Source organism: Ctenopharyngodon idella, chromosome 19, assembly GCF_019924925.1.
Source record: "Ctenopharyngodon idella isolate HZGC_01 chromosome 19, HZGC01, whole genome shotgun sequence".
Classification (NCBI taxonomy): Eukaryota; Metazoa; Chordata; class Actinopteri; order Cypriniformes; family Xenocyprididae; genus Ctenopharyngodon; species Ctenopharyngodon idella.
Genome location: NC_067238.1, coordinates 21057426 through 21071736, shown reverse-complemented (window position 1 = coordinate 21071736; position 14311 = coordinate 21057426). Strand labels below are relative to the sequence as shown.

Sequence of the window (14311 nt, the reverse complement as noted above, 5' to 3'; positions counted from 1 at the left end):
ATAACTGTTGGGTAAGTGAACACTATTGTTCATATTCTAGACTTCTGTGACAACTTACCCCATGTTGTGTAAAAACCTGATGTCTTACACATATATTAGTAGAATATCATCTGTTTTTATCATGCTGTTTAGTATAATACATGTCAAGATGTAGGCTACTTTTATATTCAACATTTTATGCCCTTTTATTCTATAACACAAATCATAATACAGATAGCTAATCAACATCTTTCCCCAAGTTTCATCCTGTAATGGTCAACAGAAACGATCTCTCTGCTGCTGCTGCTCTGCTGATAAGTATGCTACAAATAAATCATAGGTTTTCAGTTCCATATGAACACGTGCATAGCACTGACTGATCAAATTTAATCTAGTAAAATATGCTCATGGATGCTAATATAGACAAGTCTTGGCACTTGGCCGGTCATCCACTACTCTCTGACTCCACCTGCTGGAATAAAAGTGTCCTTGAGTACACAAGAACGCTTGGCATATAGGCAGCCTACAATTAACTGAATCCAACAATTTAACTCGTTTTAACATCTATTCTGTTAGGAAATATCAATTTATGTAAGCGTTTTACATAATGAAATATTATTATGTATATAATGTATAATACATTATAAATATGTAGGCTATAATAAATATACTATAATTAAAACATTTGTAATTTATAGTAAATAAAATGTAACCAAAATTCATCGTATTAAAGTTGACTACTTCCGCCCTATTTTTCCTTATGTAAATTGGTCTGGCATGTGACTCTGACGTCTCGCAGTGGCACGAGTTGCCAAGTCCGCGGTTTTTACACAGTTGCCGCGGGGAGTTTTTTTAGTCCGAGGGTTGAAGCGATTTTGATTAGCAATTGGGCTGGTTTTGTTATGCAGACCTGGCAACCCTGAGTGGCAGTCATATGATTGTATGGATAAGGATGTGAGTCGTCAGTCGTCTGTTGTTGTCATGTGTCGATACTTCAGGATTCACAAGCGTTATTAGAATAAATAAATACCTTAATCAAGAAATTCTCGCTTCTCGTCACGTGGTATCTGCAGTTTTGTCGCAGGCTTTATCGTTTCAATGGATTTTATTCGACAGTTTGGGATTTTACTTGGGATTGCAGTGCTTTCCTGTGCGCGTGCGGACAAGTCTCAGGTAAATACAGTACATGACTGTCTGTCACATGATGATGTTGTCCTGTTCTGTCCTAAAACTGTAATTTTATATTAGCAGGGATCTTAAATACATGCTGTTCCTTTGTTCGACTATAACATGTATATGCAGACTGAAGAGTAATTTGACTAAAGATTTATGTTGCAGACAGTGGTGCATGATTTAAAGCATTGTGGTTTTCACCAAGAGAAAATTCGTGTTTTCAATTTTGCACTGTCCTGTTGTGCTAGTTAAGAGAACTCATGAAACGTAATTATATTTACATTTTTCATACAGATCTAGTAAATATTTCCTTCCTTTTTGTATCTAAATCTCAGTCAAAATCTATGTAAAAATTCTTTTTTACATCCCAAAACAGTCAGTCAAATATACATTAACCCACTTTACCAAATTAACCAAGTTTATTTTTTGCATACACATCTTTACAGAGGTACTGTGAACGAGCTAGAAAATTGGTGGTGCATTTTTAGGGGCTTTAAACTTATTGTTTTGTCATGTGAAAAAGTTTAAAGGTCACTTATAAAGGATTTCTTCATTCCTTTGTTTTATTTTTGTAATTCTCCATGCTTCCCACAGATTGACCCACTGATATATGAGGAGCAGTTGCTATGGGTCGGCGGTGGAGCCGGTCAGGTCAACACTTACAGGATCCCTCTGCTAACCTTCACAGTACGTGGTAGTCTGCTGGCGTTCTCTGAGGCCAGGAAAATGTCCTCCGCTGATGTTGGGGCGAAGTTCATTGCACTGAGACGCTCCACAGACAGAGGTGGATCATCTGCTTTCACCGGCTCACTCCTAACATGCCTCATAAATTGAGTCATAAATGACTATTGCTTTAGATGAAATTGAATTCCAATCTCTTTCTTGTATTTCTAAGGTGCCACCTGGTCTCCCACCTCATTCATAGTGGACGATGGTTCTCTAGCAGATGGGCTGAATCTTGGTTCTGTGGTTGTGGATGAGGAGACTGGTGCTGTGATACTCATCTACTCTCTGTGTTTTCACCGTTACCACTGCAACCCCTCCAGCACCATGATGGTGCAGAGCCTGGATGACGGGTTCACCTGGAGCGCCCCACAAAACCTGTCCATTGAGCTGGGGGTGAAGAGCTTTGCTCCGGGGCCTGGCTTTGGAATACAGGTGTGGTTAGCGCCATCTGCTTTCTGTTCCTCCTTCAAACGAAAACGTGATTTTGCGACTTCCCATTGTTTATGGTGCTTTTGTGACTACTGGGGTTATATAAAACTACATTTTATTGTGTATGTGGTTAAGCATTAGTTTTTAAAGGAGAACAAGTAAGCTGACATGGCCCTTTTTCAGTTTTTTCTGCTCAGGAGCATTTTATATGCTTTTAGTTCATCAATATGCCTGTGCTCACAGAAACGTTATCCTCCCAGTGTGGGCCGTTTGGTGGTGTGTGGCCATGGATCTATTGCTGGTGATGGGGTCTTCTGTATCCTGAGTGATGATCATGGTAAATCCTGGAGATATGGAGCTGCTCTGAAGAGCATCCCTTACAACCAGCCTAAACAAGACCTGGACTTCAACCCAGATGAGTGTCAGGTAATATTACACAACTTATCTCAATACACTGTGTGAATGTATGACTGAAGTGTTACTATATGGTAATTAGAATACTTAATTGAATCTGGACATTGGAATTTTTGTAATTTATTATTTTTTTGCTAGCATGTTAAGAAATGCAGTATGTCAGACTTTCTGCTTCTAAATGAATTTTTTTGAGAGTGGTTCTTAAAGGATTAGTTCACTTTCAAATTAAAATTTCCTGATAATTTGCTCACCCCCATGTCATCCAAGATGTTTGTCTTTCTTTCTTCAGTCAAAAGAAATTAAGGTTTTTGAGGAAAACATTCCAGGATTATTCTCCATAAAGTGGACTTCAACAGTTACCAGTGGGTTGATGGTCCAAATTGCAGTTTCAGTACAGCTTCAAAGGGCTCTACACAATCCCATATGAGGAATAAGGGTCTTATCTAGCAAAACAATCTGTCATTTCAAATGATATACTTTTTAACCACAAATGCTCATCTTGCACTAGCTCCCTTCTTCTTCTTGTAGAATTCCGGCAGTGTAGACGCTGCTAAATGTATTACTGCCCTGTACAGGTCAAAGTTTGAACTAATTCTTATATACTTGCACTAGTCTCAGTCTGATGCATATGGCACACTTATCCGGAAACACTTCAGGAGTATTGAAGTGGTCATCTGATTGGTTGAATTCTACAGGATGTCTGGGAGAGGTGTGTATTGCGTTCTTTAACAGTCCGCCTGGAAACAAATGCCGTGATGCCAAAGCCCCTCGTGCAAGAAGAAAGCCATCATGTTTACAACTGTGACAACGAGCGCTTATCAGGATCAAATAAACGCTGGATTTTCAAAAGTATGTGAAGTTCGCGGCTCCATTGTTGCAGTAAACTTACACAATGTTCTAGAATGAATAATTTATTAGCACGCCGGTCTGTTATTGTTGGTACATCAACTTTCCTTTTCACGCCCCTAAACCTGACACGGAACAAAATGTGATTGGTTGCGTTACATGTCAGTCAAATGTCTCCTTGGGCGGTCCTTGGCCAATAAAAGCTCCAGAGTCCAGACCTTCTGCTGTCAGTCTGAAGGTCTGGCTACGCGAGACTATACTTGCACTAGCATATTGTTTATGAGAATTTAGCTCAAGCTTTGACCTGTGGAGGGCAGTAATACACTTAGCAGCATCTACACTGCCAGAACACATATGTCCGACATTTGCTGGTCAAAAAAAAACCATATAATATAATGACACATGCAAGCTCAAACTTTGACCTGTGGAGGGCAGTAATACACTTAGCAGCATCTACACTGCCGGAATTCACGGTCTTTCACTGTGAATATTTCAAACAAAGTACCATAATAATACAGAACTCATAATACGTGGCCTGACCATAAAACATGGCCAATATTCATATATAGGTGGTGTACAGTGTCATACACACAAAGACAAAACACCATCAGGGTAAAACACATGACTCTAAAATAATGCAATAAACATTCACTAAAAAACAGAAAATACACCCTAATGTATATTACTGATAACAAAAATAAAAAACAATTTTAATAAAATGCTATTATATGTGAAGTGTAAAGCAGGAACTTCTGGGAATATCATTTTACTGTTTGTCACCATAAATTATATGGTCATTCATTTCATCGCCAAGTGCCACATTTTGGTCAGTCTCTGCTTATTTGCAATGTAAGGGTAAATAACGAACTGGTTGTTTGAATATGTACAGCATTTACTTTACTCAAGGAACATATTTTTTTAAATATATTTTTATATTATGTATATTTTTTATAATATATATTTAAACAAATATATTATAATATAATATAATATATATATATATATATATATATATAAATATATTTTAAGGCTAATGTTTTATGTATTTGAGTAGCGGAAAAGAGTGTCTTGGTCTAGCATTTCTCATCCAGTCATAGCCAATACTGTGTTAAATAGCCTGTGTGTAGCACTTCATCTTTTATAACATGAGATATTTGCCAAATGACAGAAAAAAAAACTGAGCTGCCCACATAGCTACAGTAAACTTTATAACCTGTAAGTAGATGAAAACTTAATGTGATGTACTTACTGTTTTAGATGCAACCATTATAATGATGGACAGAACACATATGTCCGACATTTGCTGGTCAAAAAAAAAACAAAAAAACTCCACTCCACTTGAGTTTGATTTTGGTAAAATGTTAATATAATGATAATGATTATATAATAATGTAATGACACATGCAAATGTCTGACTATAAAGCCACAATATTAACTTATTTGATATTGACAAATATCAATATAAAAAAAAAACATTTTTCTTTTCCTGAAAAGTAGTGGATTTGGACATACACGGTTTCCACATGACAGCAACGATATAATGCAATGTTAAACAATTTACAGTTTTTCACTGTATTTGGTAAGTTAGCTTACAATTAACCAATAAACAAGTGTTTTACTGTACTGTATTCTTTTTTTTTTACAGTGTAGGCTTGAACAGCTGCTCTACTTGACTTCCTGTTTGACTTGACACATTCTCTCCCTTACATCTGCCTTAACAGCCAGTGGAACTAGAGGATGGAAGCATAGTCATCAATGTACGCAACCAGAACAACTACCACTGCCGCTGTCGAATAATAGTGCGGAGTTTGGACGGAGGCGAGTCTCTGCCTGTGGAGGAGCTGGTATTTGACAAAACATTGATTGACCCTGCCGTTGCAGCCGGTGCCCTGCAGAAACAAGGAGTGATGTACTTCACCAACCCGTCCAACAGTCAGCACAGTGAGGAAAAGCAGTTCACAAAGTCTTACTTAGGAATATTAAAGTTAAATCTTCATGGAACATTAATTTCTGTTTTCTTGCACAGGGGTCAATCTAACTCTTCGCTGGTCTTTCACTGATGGGAAGTCATGGGAAAAGGAGGCAGTCCAGATCTGGGCGGGGCCAAGCGGTTATTCGACTATGACGTCATTCAAGGGGGATTCTCCAGAGGACAACAAATACATCTTCATCATTTATGAAAAGGGCCATAAAGATTACTGTGAGACCATCTCTTTTGCCAAAATCCATCTATATGGAGGGAAATAGCATACAGGTGGAGAAGCCAAGAAAAGGGATATTTAGGACTTTTAAAATTGACTTTTTTGAGAAAATCAAGATATCAGCCAGATGCAAAATAATTTTTACATTTCTCTACATCACATTTGGGATTTCGCCATCTGTACTATGCACTGCTTTGATATGAATTTTAGAAAGAATCAAGACATCCTGCTTCATTGTAAGATTGATAAATGCAGTAATGAACTACAACTACTGGTAATTTTACCCTTCTCACTCCAATTTTACAAATCTTTCTAGAATATAAGCATCTTGATGAAAGTGTTCTACATTTCTTTGTGCAGTTGGTGAACTGCACACGGTTTGCACATGTTTGAGACTGTTTGATGGTTTTTAAACCGCTCAGGTTATGTTTGTCTTAGCAACCCTTTTATTTTTTCTTTAAGTTTTTTTTTTTTAAATGTGGTTTGCAATAATGTAACTGAAGTTAATCTTCATGAAGCTACAACAATCTTATTTTTATTTTTTTTTTAACTATAACAGTGATTGATTTGCAAGTCTTTAAAAATTGTTTTAAAGGTACACTATGTAACTTTTTTTTAGTTAAAAATTTATATAATGTGTGAGTACATTGTGAATCCATCTTTCACACTGTGTTTTTGTCTTATCCTGAATCACTGCCTACAATAAGGGTTTACATTCGGACTATTTTAGACCGAGTGGGACGACAACCTCTGCGGAGTAGCCCAGTACCTGCGTGACCCATCATATACATAATCAGAGAGAAGTTGCAGTTTTGTTTATTAACCACTAGAGTGCCAAAAGTTACATAGAGTACCTTTAAATAAAGAAATGTGATTTGATTTTAATCAAAGAGTTTCTCCAGTCCCTGGTTTTGTTTAAATTGATGAAGGCATCTAATGTTACTGACATAAATTGGAAGACACAAGGGTTTGAGACACATAGACACTCTAGGCAAGCAGTGTTTTCTCCACATTATACAACTGTGAAGTCAGAAAACCCATTTTATATCCAACTATGTTATTGATGTTCTTCAGGTTATATGGTTTTGTTTACCCAGTCTGGCACTTTTGTGGCCAGAGATGTTGTATTTTTAAATGACAGCCTAGAATGACTGTGACAATGACAATGACAGATAGAAACATCCTACTGTGAGCGATTAATGTTGGAAGTCAGCCGAAAGGCTTTCACTCTTTTACATTTGATACTAACACATTTGACATTTCTCTTGATTTGCTGGATTACACAGGGACATCTTTCATTGTTCAATAAATTTTTCTATTTTGATACAGCAACTCATTGTTCTCATTTAGTTCTCTTCATATAAAATACATAAGAATACAGCTTTGACTGCCATTTTGTTTTGAGATAGCAACATTTTCACCTTGAAATTAATCAGATGATCGCTAGAATGTTCTTAACACAAATGTACCATTTAATTAGATAGTACCTCTCTGCCTCCACCTGTACTCAGACCATAACTCAACTCCTAGAGATTAATATATAAGAAAAACAGAAAAATACACAGGTACAACTTCCATTCAAAAGTTTTAATCTCTTATCCTCACCAAAGCTGCATTTATTAAAAACTGCAGTGAAATTGCATTGACTTAAAATACAGTAAAAACAGTAATATTGTGAAATATTGTTACAATTTAAATTAGCTGTGCTATATTTGACTAGCCTATATTTAATAATGTAATTTATTCCTGTGATGACAAAGCTGAATTTTCAGCAGCCATTACTCAGCCTTTTAAAATGTACCTTTACTGCTCTGCTATCCAGACAGAAGGAAGAGGTTATTTTAAAAAAAATAAAAAAAATTGTCCCGTTTGTCAACACTGTCAGATACCTATGAAAACATCAAAAAAAAGAAAAAAAAAAAAAGAGTAGGCTAACCTAAGATCAATTGTTTGTTTCATAATTGTATTCATATTTTCTGTCACTGTCATGTCAAATGTCACTCAAATAGCAGTCTAAGTGTGTTATTTATATATATATATATATATATATATATATATAATTTCCCTCATTTTAAGCGGGTCCTAGAAGGTTATTTTGTCAAAAGTTGTCAGTTTAAAGGATGAAGCTAAAAATCAGTCTGAAATCATCCTGGAGTCTCAATTTATTCATTAATTGCATGTAAGTGAATGTTAGCCTACATTTGCCAATATTTCCATATTTGACATGATTTTAGTGTCTGATGGTGTCCAAGTTAAGTTACTCAAATAAGGACTAAAGGTGCATCTGTCAATGATTTTACAAGTCATGTCAAATGACTAAAAATGTCTTTTGCGCCTATCTGAGTACTAAGTAGCCTATGTTATCTCAGTAAAGTGAACCGGTCTGTTAAACCAGTTCTCATGTCTTTTAATTCGTCGGGCTGACTGATTTCGCACGCGCACTTGTGTTTTATAAATAGGCTTAAGGTAAAATTACAGTAGTTACAATAGTGCACATGACTTGACAAAAGTTGCCGTCATGTATCGGACTCTTTTGTGGATTTTGCTTCTGACTGTGCTGTGTTCATTTGCGCGAAATGAAAAGGTAATGCCTGCGATTTTGTTTATCATAGCTATGACGATTAGCCTATAAATGACAAAACGTTACGTGTAGCAAGTATTTTGATAATTAAACCAGAGTACAACACGTAATTTGGCAAGGTGACAGTATTTATGTGCTATCTTTGTTATTAGCGAACAAATATTTTAATAATTAAACCGGAATACAACATATGTAATTTGGCAAGGTGACAGTATTTATGTGCTATCTATGGTATTGGCTATCAATAACTAAATCTTTGTGTCAAAAGTCCACGTAGTCAGAGTTGCGAAATTGCGATTTATAAACTCAGGATTGCTAGAAAAAAATGTTAGACTTGTGAGATAAAAAGTCGCAGTTACTTTGTGATTTATTTGTATTTAATTTTTTCCGTGGTGGAAACATAAATAGACTGTGTTTTCTCTAACAATGGTTTTGTGTATTGTATTGTGTAGGCCACTTAATGAGGAAAATGTTTGTGAATTCTGATGTGATCTGAATATTTTCCTGAGGAAATGTTTGAAATGTTTATTATAGTCAAGAATCATTGGTATGTGCCTACACAAAACCTGTCTTTCAACAGTAAAGCTAAACTGAGAAATGTTCACTGGAGCAAAAAGCGTCACAAATAGCCTCATCTCGCCTTTTTCCTTTTGTGTTTTTTTATCTTTTCACATATACAGATCAGTCCTGCTGTCGTTGATGAGCAGCTGCTCTGGGTAGGTGGTCAAACTGGGGAAGTTCACACCTACAGGATTCCCCTGCTCACTTTCACTTCTCAGGGGAGTCTGCTGGCTTTTGCAGAGGCCCGGAAGATGTCCTCCAAAGATATCGGAGCCAAGTTCATAGCTTTAAGACGCTCCACAGACAGAGGTGTGGTAGATTGAGTTATCCAATTTAGTAGCTCACTTGATGTTCTGAACTTAAAAATTCTGTTTTTCATTCCCCTTTCTTTCTCCAACTATCACTTTCTACTGACACGTTCTCAGGTGCCACCTGGTCTCCCACCTCATTTATAGTGGACGATGGTTCTCTAGCAGATGGGCTGAACCTAGGTTCGGTAGTTGTGGATGAGGAAACTGGTGCCGTGATACTCATCTACTCGTTGTGCTTCCACCGCCACCATTGCAAACCCTCCAGCACCATGATGGTGGAGAGCCTGGATGATGGATTCACCTGGAGCGCCCCACGAAACCTCAACCCTCAACTGGGGATCAAGAGTTTTGCTCCTGGACCTGGCTTCGGTATACAGGTGTTCCACTTAGATGCACTTTCATCTCTGAGTTCCTCATTTCCATCTACTTACACCTCCCATAGACTCATATTTTAGCCATGGATACTTTTGATACATACTTTCCGACATCATATTTTGGCTAAATGCTGGCCTTTTAAGATGTGGTCACATTTATCATTGTTCGGACAAATTTCGTGGATGAAATACAGTCATTTCAATAAGAATTTTCATGCTTTGGAATTTCTTGTGAGTGCAAAAAATTTCCCCTCACAGATTTTGCATCAGGTCCAAGATGGTCATTCCAATTCACCATGCTGACCAATAGAAAACTGCTTGGTTTGAAAGTATGATAATTCATAGTGTGTTGTTAGTTTGTTGTTAATCTCTGCTTTATTAAAGCTGAACCTTATCTGCCTAAAAATATCAGTTATTAGTAGTATTATCTGTCTCCATTACATGTTATGCAGATCTATCATGCAAATTCAGTGGTTTGTATCAACTTTCGATTTAGCATAAATACCAAGATATTGAACCACACCTAGTCTATGTGACATAAAAAGCATCGTGATATAATTTTTTTTCTTGCTGCTTAAGAGTCGGTTATTAAAAATAACTGATACCACATGAATAGACCATTAAAAATACTAATTCAAATCTGAGGTTGACTTTTCTTCCAGTCATAGAGATTCATTAAATGATTATTCAAAATCTCTTACCATGTTTTGTTAATGGTTCTAACAGAAACATCATCCACCTGCTACTGGGCGTCTGGTGGTGTGTGGCCATGGCAGCATCGCTGGAGACGGAGTGTTTTGTATTCTGAGTGATGATCATGGAAACACATGGAGATACGGAGCTGAACTGAAGAGTATTCCATACAACCAGCCCAAAAACAACCTTGACTTTGAGCCAGATGAGTGTCAGGTATGAAGAACTACTGTAAATCAGACGAATTTAGAAAATCTTCAAACTTCTGTCTTGTGTTTTATCAAAGCCAGTGGAGCTGGATGACGGCAGCATCGTGATCAATGTGCGTAACAATAAGAACTATCACTGCCGTTGTCGTATGGTTGCACGCAGTCTGGATGGAGGGGAGTCTCTGCCGGTGGAGGAGCTGGTGTTTGATCACACACTGGAAGATCCTGCTGTTGCAGCTGGAGCGTTAGAGAAGGAAGGAGTGCTCTACTTCACCAACCCAGCCAACTCTAAAAGCAGTGAGCATGATGATATAAGAAATTAAAGAAATAGTTCACACAAAAAAATGAAAATTTACTGATTTTTTACTCCAAAACCATCCATGGTGTATATGACTTTCTCTCCTCAGCTGAAGAGAAACTAAGGTTTTGGAGGAAAACATTCCAGGATTTTTCTCCATCTAAATGATATTTTATTAACAAAATTCGTGAGGAGCAACGTTCAAATAATCTGACTAATCATTGCGTCATTTCAGCCAGCTGTTAGCAATCAGTATTCAACATATCTACCCAATCAGCATGCTCTCCATCCTCACACTTGCCTGGTTACTTTCCTAACCAGAATACAGGGGGAGTATTTTGGGTTCGGGCCAAATACCGAGCTCAGAGCCCTCTCCTTGGACAGCACGCCAAATACGCATACTATTACGCATACTATTTACTATCTGATTATTTGTAAGTGTGAACTCATGAATGCAAGTGAATGGTGCTCAACGTAAATCATTTTTGAAGTGTATCAGCAGCTCCTGATACAGTTTGGACCTTACAAACATTTGTATGTCACAACAAGAACGAGCTTTACAGAGCTGGACCAAGGCGAGCATTTGTAGTTAAAAAGTGTTAAAATAATTTTTTTCTGTAAATGACTGATCGTTTCGCTAGAGAAGACTCTTATTCATCGGCTGGGGTTGTGTGGAGCCTTTGAAGCTGCTTAAATATGGATTTTGGAGCATCAAAAATGGTCTACATTGAGCACCATTCACTTGCATTAGATGGAGAAAAATCCTGGAATGTTTTTCTCCAAAACCTTAATTTTTCTTCGGCCAAGGAAAGAAATTCATATGCATCTTGGATGGTCTTGGGGTGCGTAAATAATCGGGAAATTTTCATTTTGTGGTTCTCAGTACTGGTCCTGGAGTACCACAGTACTGCACATTATGGAGCTCTCCCTTTTAACACACCTTATTAATATCATGCTTCAGATGAGGGAGACATCCAAAATGTGTTGTGCTGCAGTATTGAAAGAGAAAGATTCAGAAAAACTGTATTAACTAACTCCTTTTAGAATAATTATTCTTTTTCAGTTTTTCTGTAAACTCTTCGTTGAAGTTTTTCTCTGATACTGAGTTGCGTGATTTTCAAATGACCTAAAACACAATTCTATATACACCACAGTTAAAAAGTTTGGGGTCAGTGAGATTTTTTAAATGTTTTTGAATTTCTTATGCTCACCAAGGCTGTATTTATTTGATCAAAAATACAGTAATATTGTGAAATATTATTACAATTTAAAATAGCTGTTTTCTATTTTTTTAATATATTTTCATTTATTACTGTGATGTCAAAGCTGAATTTTGCAAACGCAAACAAAATGCTACAAGGGGGTCTTTGTACAGACTTCTCATCACCAATAAAGGGCGTTCTTTAAGTACGTGTGAATTTGATCACAGCCCTGATCATTTCTTATCCTTCATCAATTCACTTCACCTCTACTGCCACACTAGATGTTCAGTTTATATAGTCTTAATAATTAATTCAATACAATACATTTACACCTGGGATTGTTTAAAAGACTTCTATTGGCTCAATAAAATAATAATAATATATCACTACGTATTTACACCTACCTTAATTCTATAATATTTCATTTCTTATCTATTGTTTTGCCTTCTGACTCTGTGGTTTTGTGTGTGCCATAAGAGAGCAGCATGAATAATATTATATTCATGCTTGTAAATATGGCTATAAGCAACTGTGATTGTTGTTTTCTTTAGGAGTCAACCTCACCCTTCGCTGGTCTCTGAATCACGGTAAATCATGGGTGACAGATACTCTCAAGATCTGGGCGGGGCCAAGTGGATACTCTTGCATGACATCACTTAAAGGCAATGAAACTGAGGATCATAAATACATCTATGTCATCTTTGAGAAAGGCCAGAAAGACTATTTTGAGTCCATCTCCTTTGTGAAAATTGACTTGTACAGTGACCAATGAAGAAAGGCATTGATGGGCTTATCAAAAAGGTGTTGTTTAAAAAACAAGTGTGATTTGTCTCTATTTTTTAAATAATATGTTTTAAATTAATTCATTTTAAATGATATGTTTTAATAAAATTGAAATCACTGTTATTTGTCTTCCTTAGCTCACCTCACCCGTCTAATCCCGACTGTCTTTTATCTCTCTTATAGCTTGACTGTATGCAGAGCCATACACAAAGCTTTTCTAAGGTTGTAAAACCTGATTTTTGCTTTTGCTGATTGATGACATTGTTGGATTATCTCTTTTGTGCCTATTATGTTGTTGTGATGAAAAAACATAAAGTGAAGGAAGACACAGAGATGTATTTTATTTAATATGGAATTGAATGTGGTTGCTTTTTTTAAATGAGAGACTCAATAGCGTAGGCCTGTGACCTTCTGTGGGTGCAGCATTCGAAATGAGACAGATATAATGTTTTTTTGTTGTTGTTGTTGTTGTTGTTGTTTTTTTGCAGTTAGGTCCAGTCTCTAACTGCACCAAAAAAAGCAATCACAACTACATACCAACTTTTGAGGAAATGATACAGTCCATAATGACATTTAACCTCACTCCCAGCTAACAGGGAAAGTACCCATAACTTTCACTAACGTTTTTTAAAGGTTATGTAAATGCAGGAACAAAATGCTCTTTATAACATTTTTGGAATATTCTTATAACATTATATACATCATGTTCCTAGCATTCTTGGAAAGTCTTTTTGATGTTATTAATATTTGTTTTTCAGAATGTTTGCATAAAACGTGAGAACAGTTGTGATGAAACATCCTTACTGTGTTATTTGTCAAAGTGTCACAATTATGTTCAGTTTAGTTTTGTTCACATACTTTTAGTTTGTAATTCTTCAGTTCCTGTGTTGCTTTGTTTGATTTTCCTGCCACTAATCTGTTACCATGGACACTATCATCACAGCTGTTTGTCATTTAGCTCATCATCAGTGTGTATTTAAGTTCCTGCTGTTCACTTAGTATTTGTCAGGTCAACATTATGTTAAGTATGTTTGTTCCTGCCTGTTCGTGTGCCTTGTGGATTTATTATTAAGCTTTGTGTTTTGGAACTGCATTCCTGCACACACCTGTGACACAAAGTCAATTTTTTTTGTATAGTGCTTTTCACAATACACATTGTTTCAAAGCAGCTTTACAGAAAATCATTATGTTATAATATCTTAATATCTTTATGCTTTATAGTCGCATTTAACGTTCTTAGAACTTTGGCTAACGTTCTAAAAAGGTTGTCTCAAAGTTATGAACAAACTTTCTTCCTGTAACGTTAACGTTCGTTCCAAGTTATGTTTTGTTTATGTTTATGTTTTTACAATGTTTTAGTTGGATGCTCATATAACATTTTTTATTATCATTAAACAGAATGGAAGAGAAGAGAACATTAAGTCACAAGTCACATGCGTAAGGAACAATGAATACAAGTTGTATATGAAATACACAGGCAAGCAGGTATAATACACTGACTTCATTAAACATAATGCATTACACTAAGCAA

The 14311-nt window shown here is 36.4% G+C and overlaps 2 protein-coding genes across 3 annotated transcripts; both read left to right on the top strand.

The window, feature by feature from the left end:
- The first annotated feature begins 848 nt into the window (after positions 1-848).
- Positions 849-7100, top strand: LOC127500519 (sialidase-1-like). The gene is made up of 6 exons (XM_051871709.1): positions 849-1152; positions 1747-1936; positions 2048-2310; positions 2551-2733; positions 5289-5508; positions 5594-7100. The coding sequence occupies exons 1-6, from the start codon at positions 1078-1080 to the stop codon at positions 5812-5814; spliced, it is 1152 nt and encodes a 383-aa protein (XP_051727669.1). The 5' UTR covers positions 849-1077; the 3' UTR covers positions 5815-7100.
- A 131-nt stretch (positions 7101-7231) lies between these two features.
- LOC127500521 (sialidase-1-like) lies at positions 7232-14311 on the top strand. 2 transcript variants are annotated; one of them, XM_051871710.1, is made up of 6 exons: positions 7232-8352; positions 9030-9219; positions 9336-9598; positions 10322-10504; positions 10575-10794; positions 12549-14311. In XM_051871710.1, the coding sequence occupies exons 1-6, from the start codon at positions 8287-8289 to the stop codon at positions 12767-12769; spliced, it is 1143 nt and encodes a 380-aa protein (XP_051727670.1). In that variant the 5' UTR covers positions 7232-8286; the 3' UTR covers positions 12770-14311. The 2 variants fall into 2 exon arrangements, with proteins under 2 accessions (XP_051727670.1, XP_051727671.1); XM_051871711.1 differs by lacking the exons at positions 7232-8352; positions 9030-9219 and having other exon boundaries at positions 9445-9590.

Bases quoted from the DNA above. Each gene is read 5' to 3' on its own strand.
- LOC127500521 (XM_051871710.1), top strand. From the start codon at position 8,287: ATGTATCGGACTCTTTTGTGGATTTTGCTTCTGACTGTGCTGTGTTCA. The intron at 9,599-10,321 runs GTGTTCCACTTA...TGGTTCTAACAG, and splicing joins GACCTGGCTTCGGTATACAG to AAACATCATCCACCTGCTAC. The intron at 10,505-10,574 runs GTATGAAGAACT...GTTTTATCAAAG, and splicing joins TTGAGCCAGATGAGTGTCAG to CCAGTGGAGCTGGATGACGG.
- LOC127500519 (XM_051871709.1), top strand. From the start codon at position 1,078: ATGGATTTTATTCGACAGTTTGGGATTTTACTTGGGATTGCAGTGCTT. The intron at 1,153-1,746 runs GTAAATACAGTA...TGCTTCCCACAG, and splicing joins CGCGTGCGGACAAGTCTCAG to ATTGACCCACTGATATATGA. The intron at 1,937-2,047 runs GTGGATCATCTG...TGTATTTCTAAG, and splicing joins GAGACGCTCCACAGACAGAG to GTGCCACCTGGTCTCCCACC.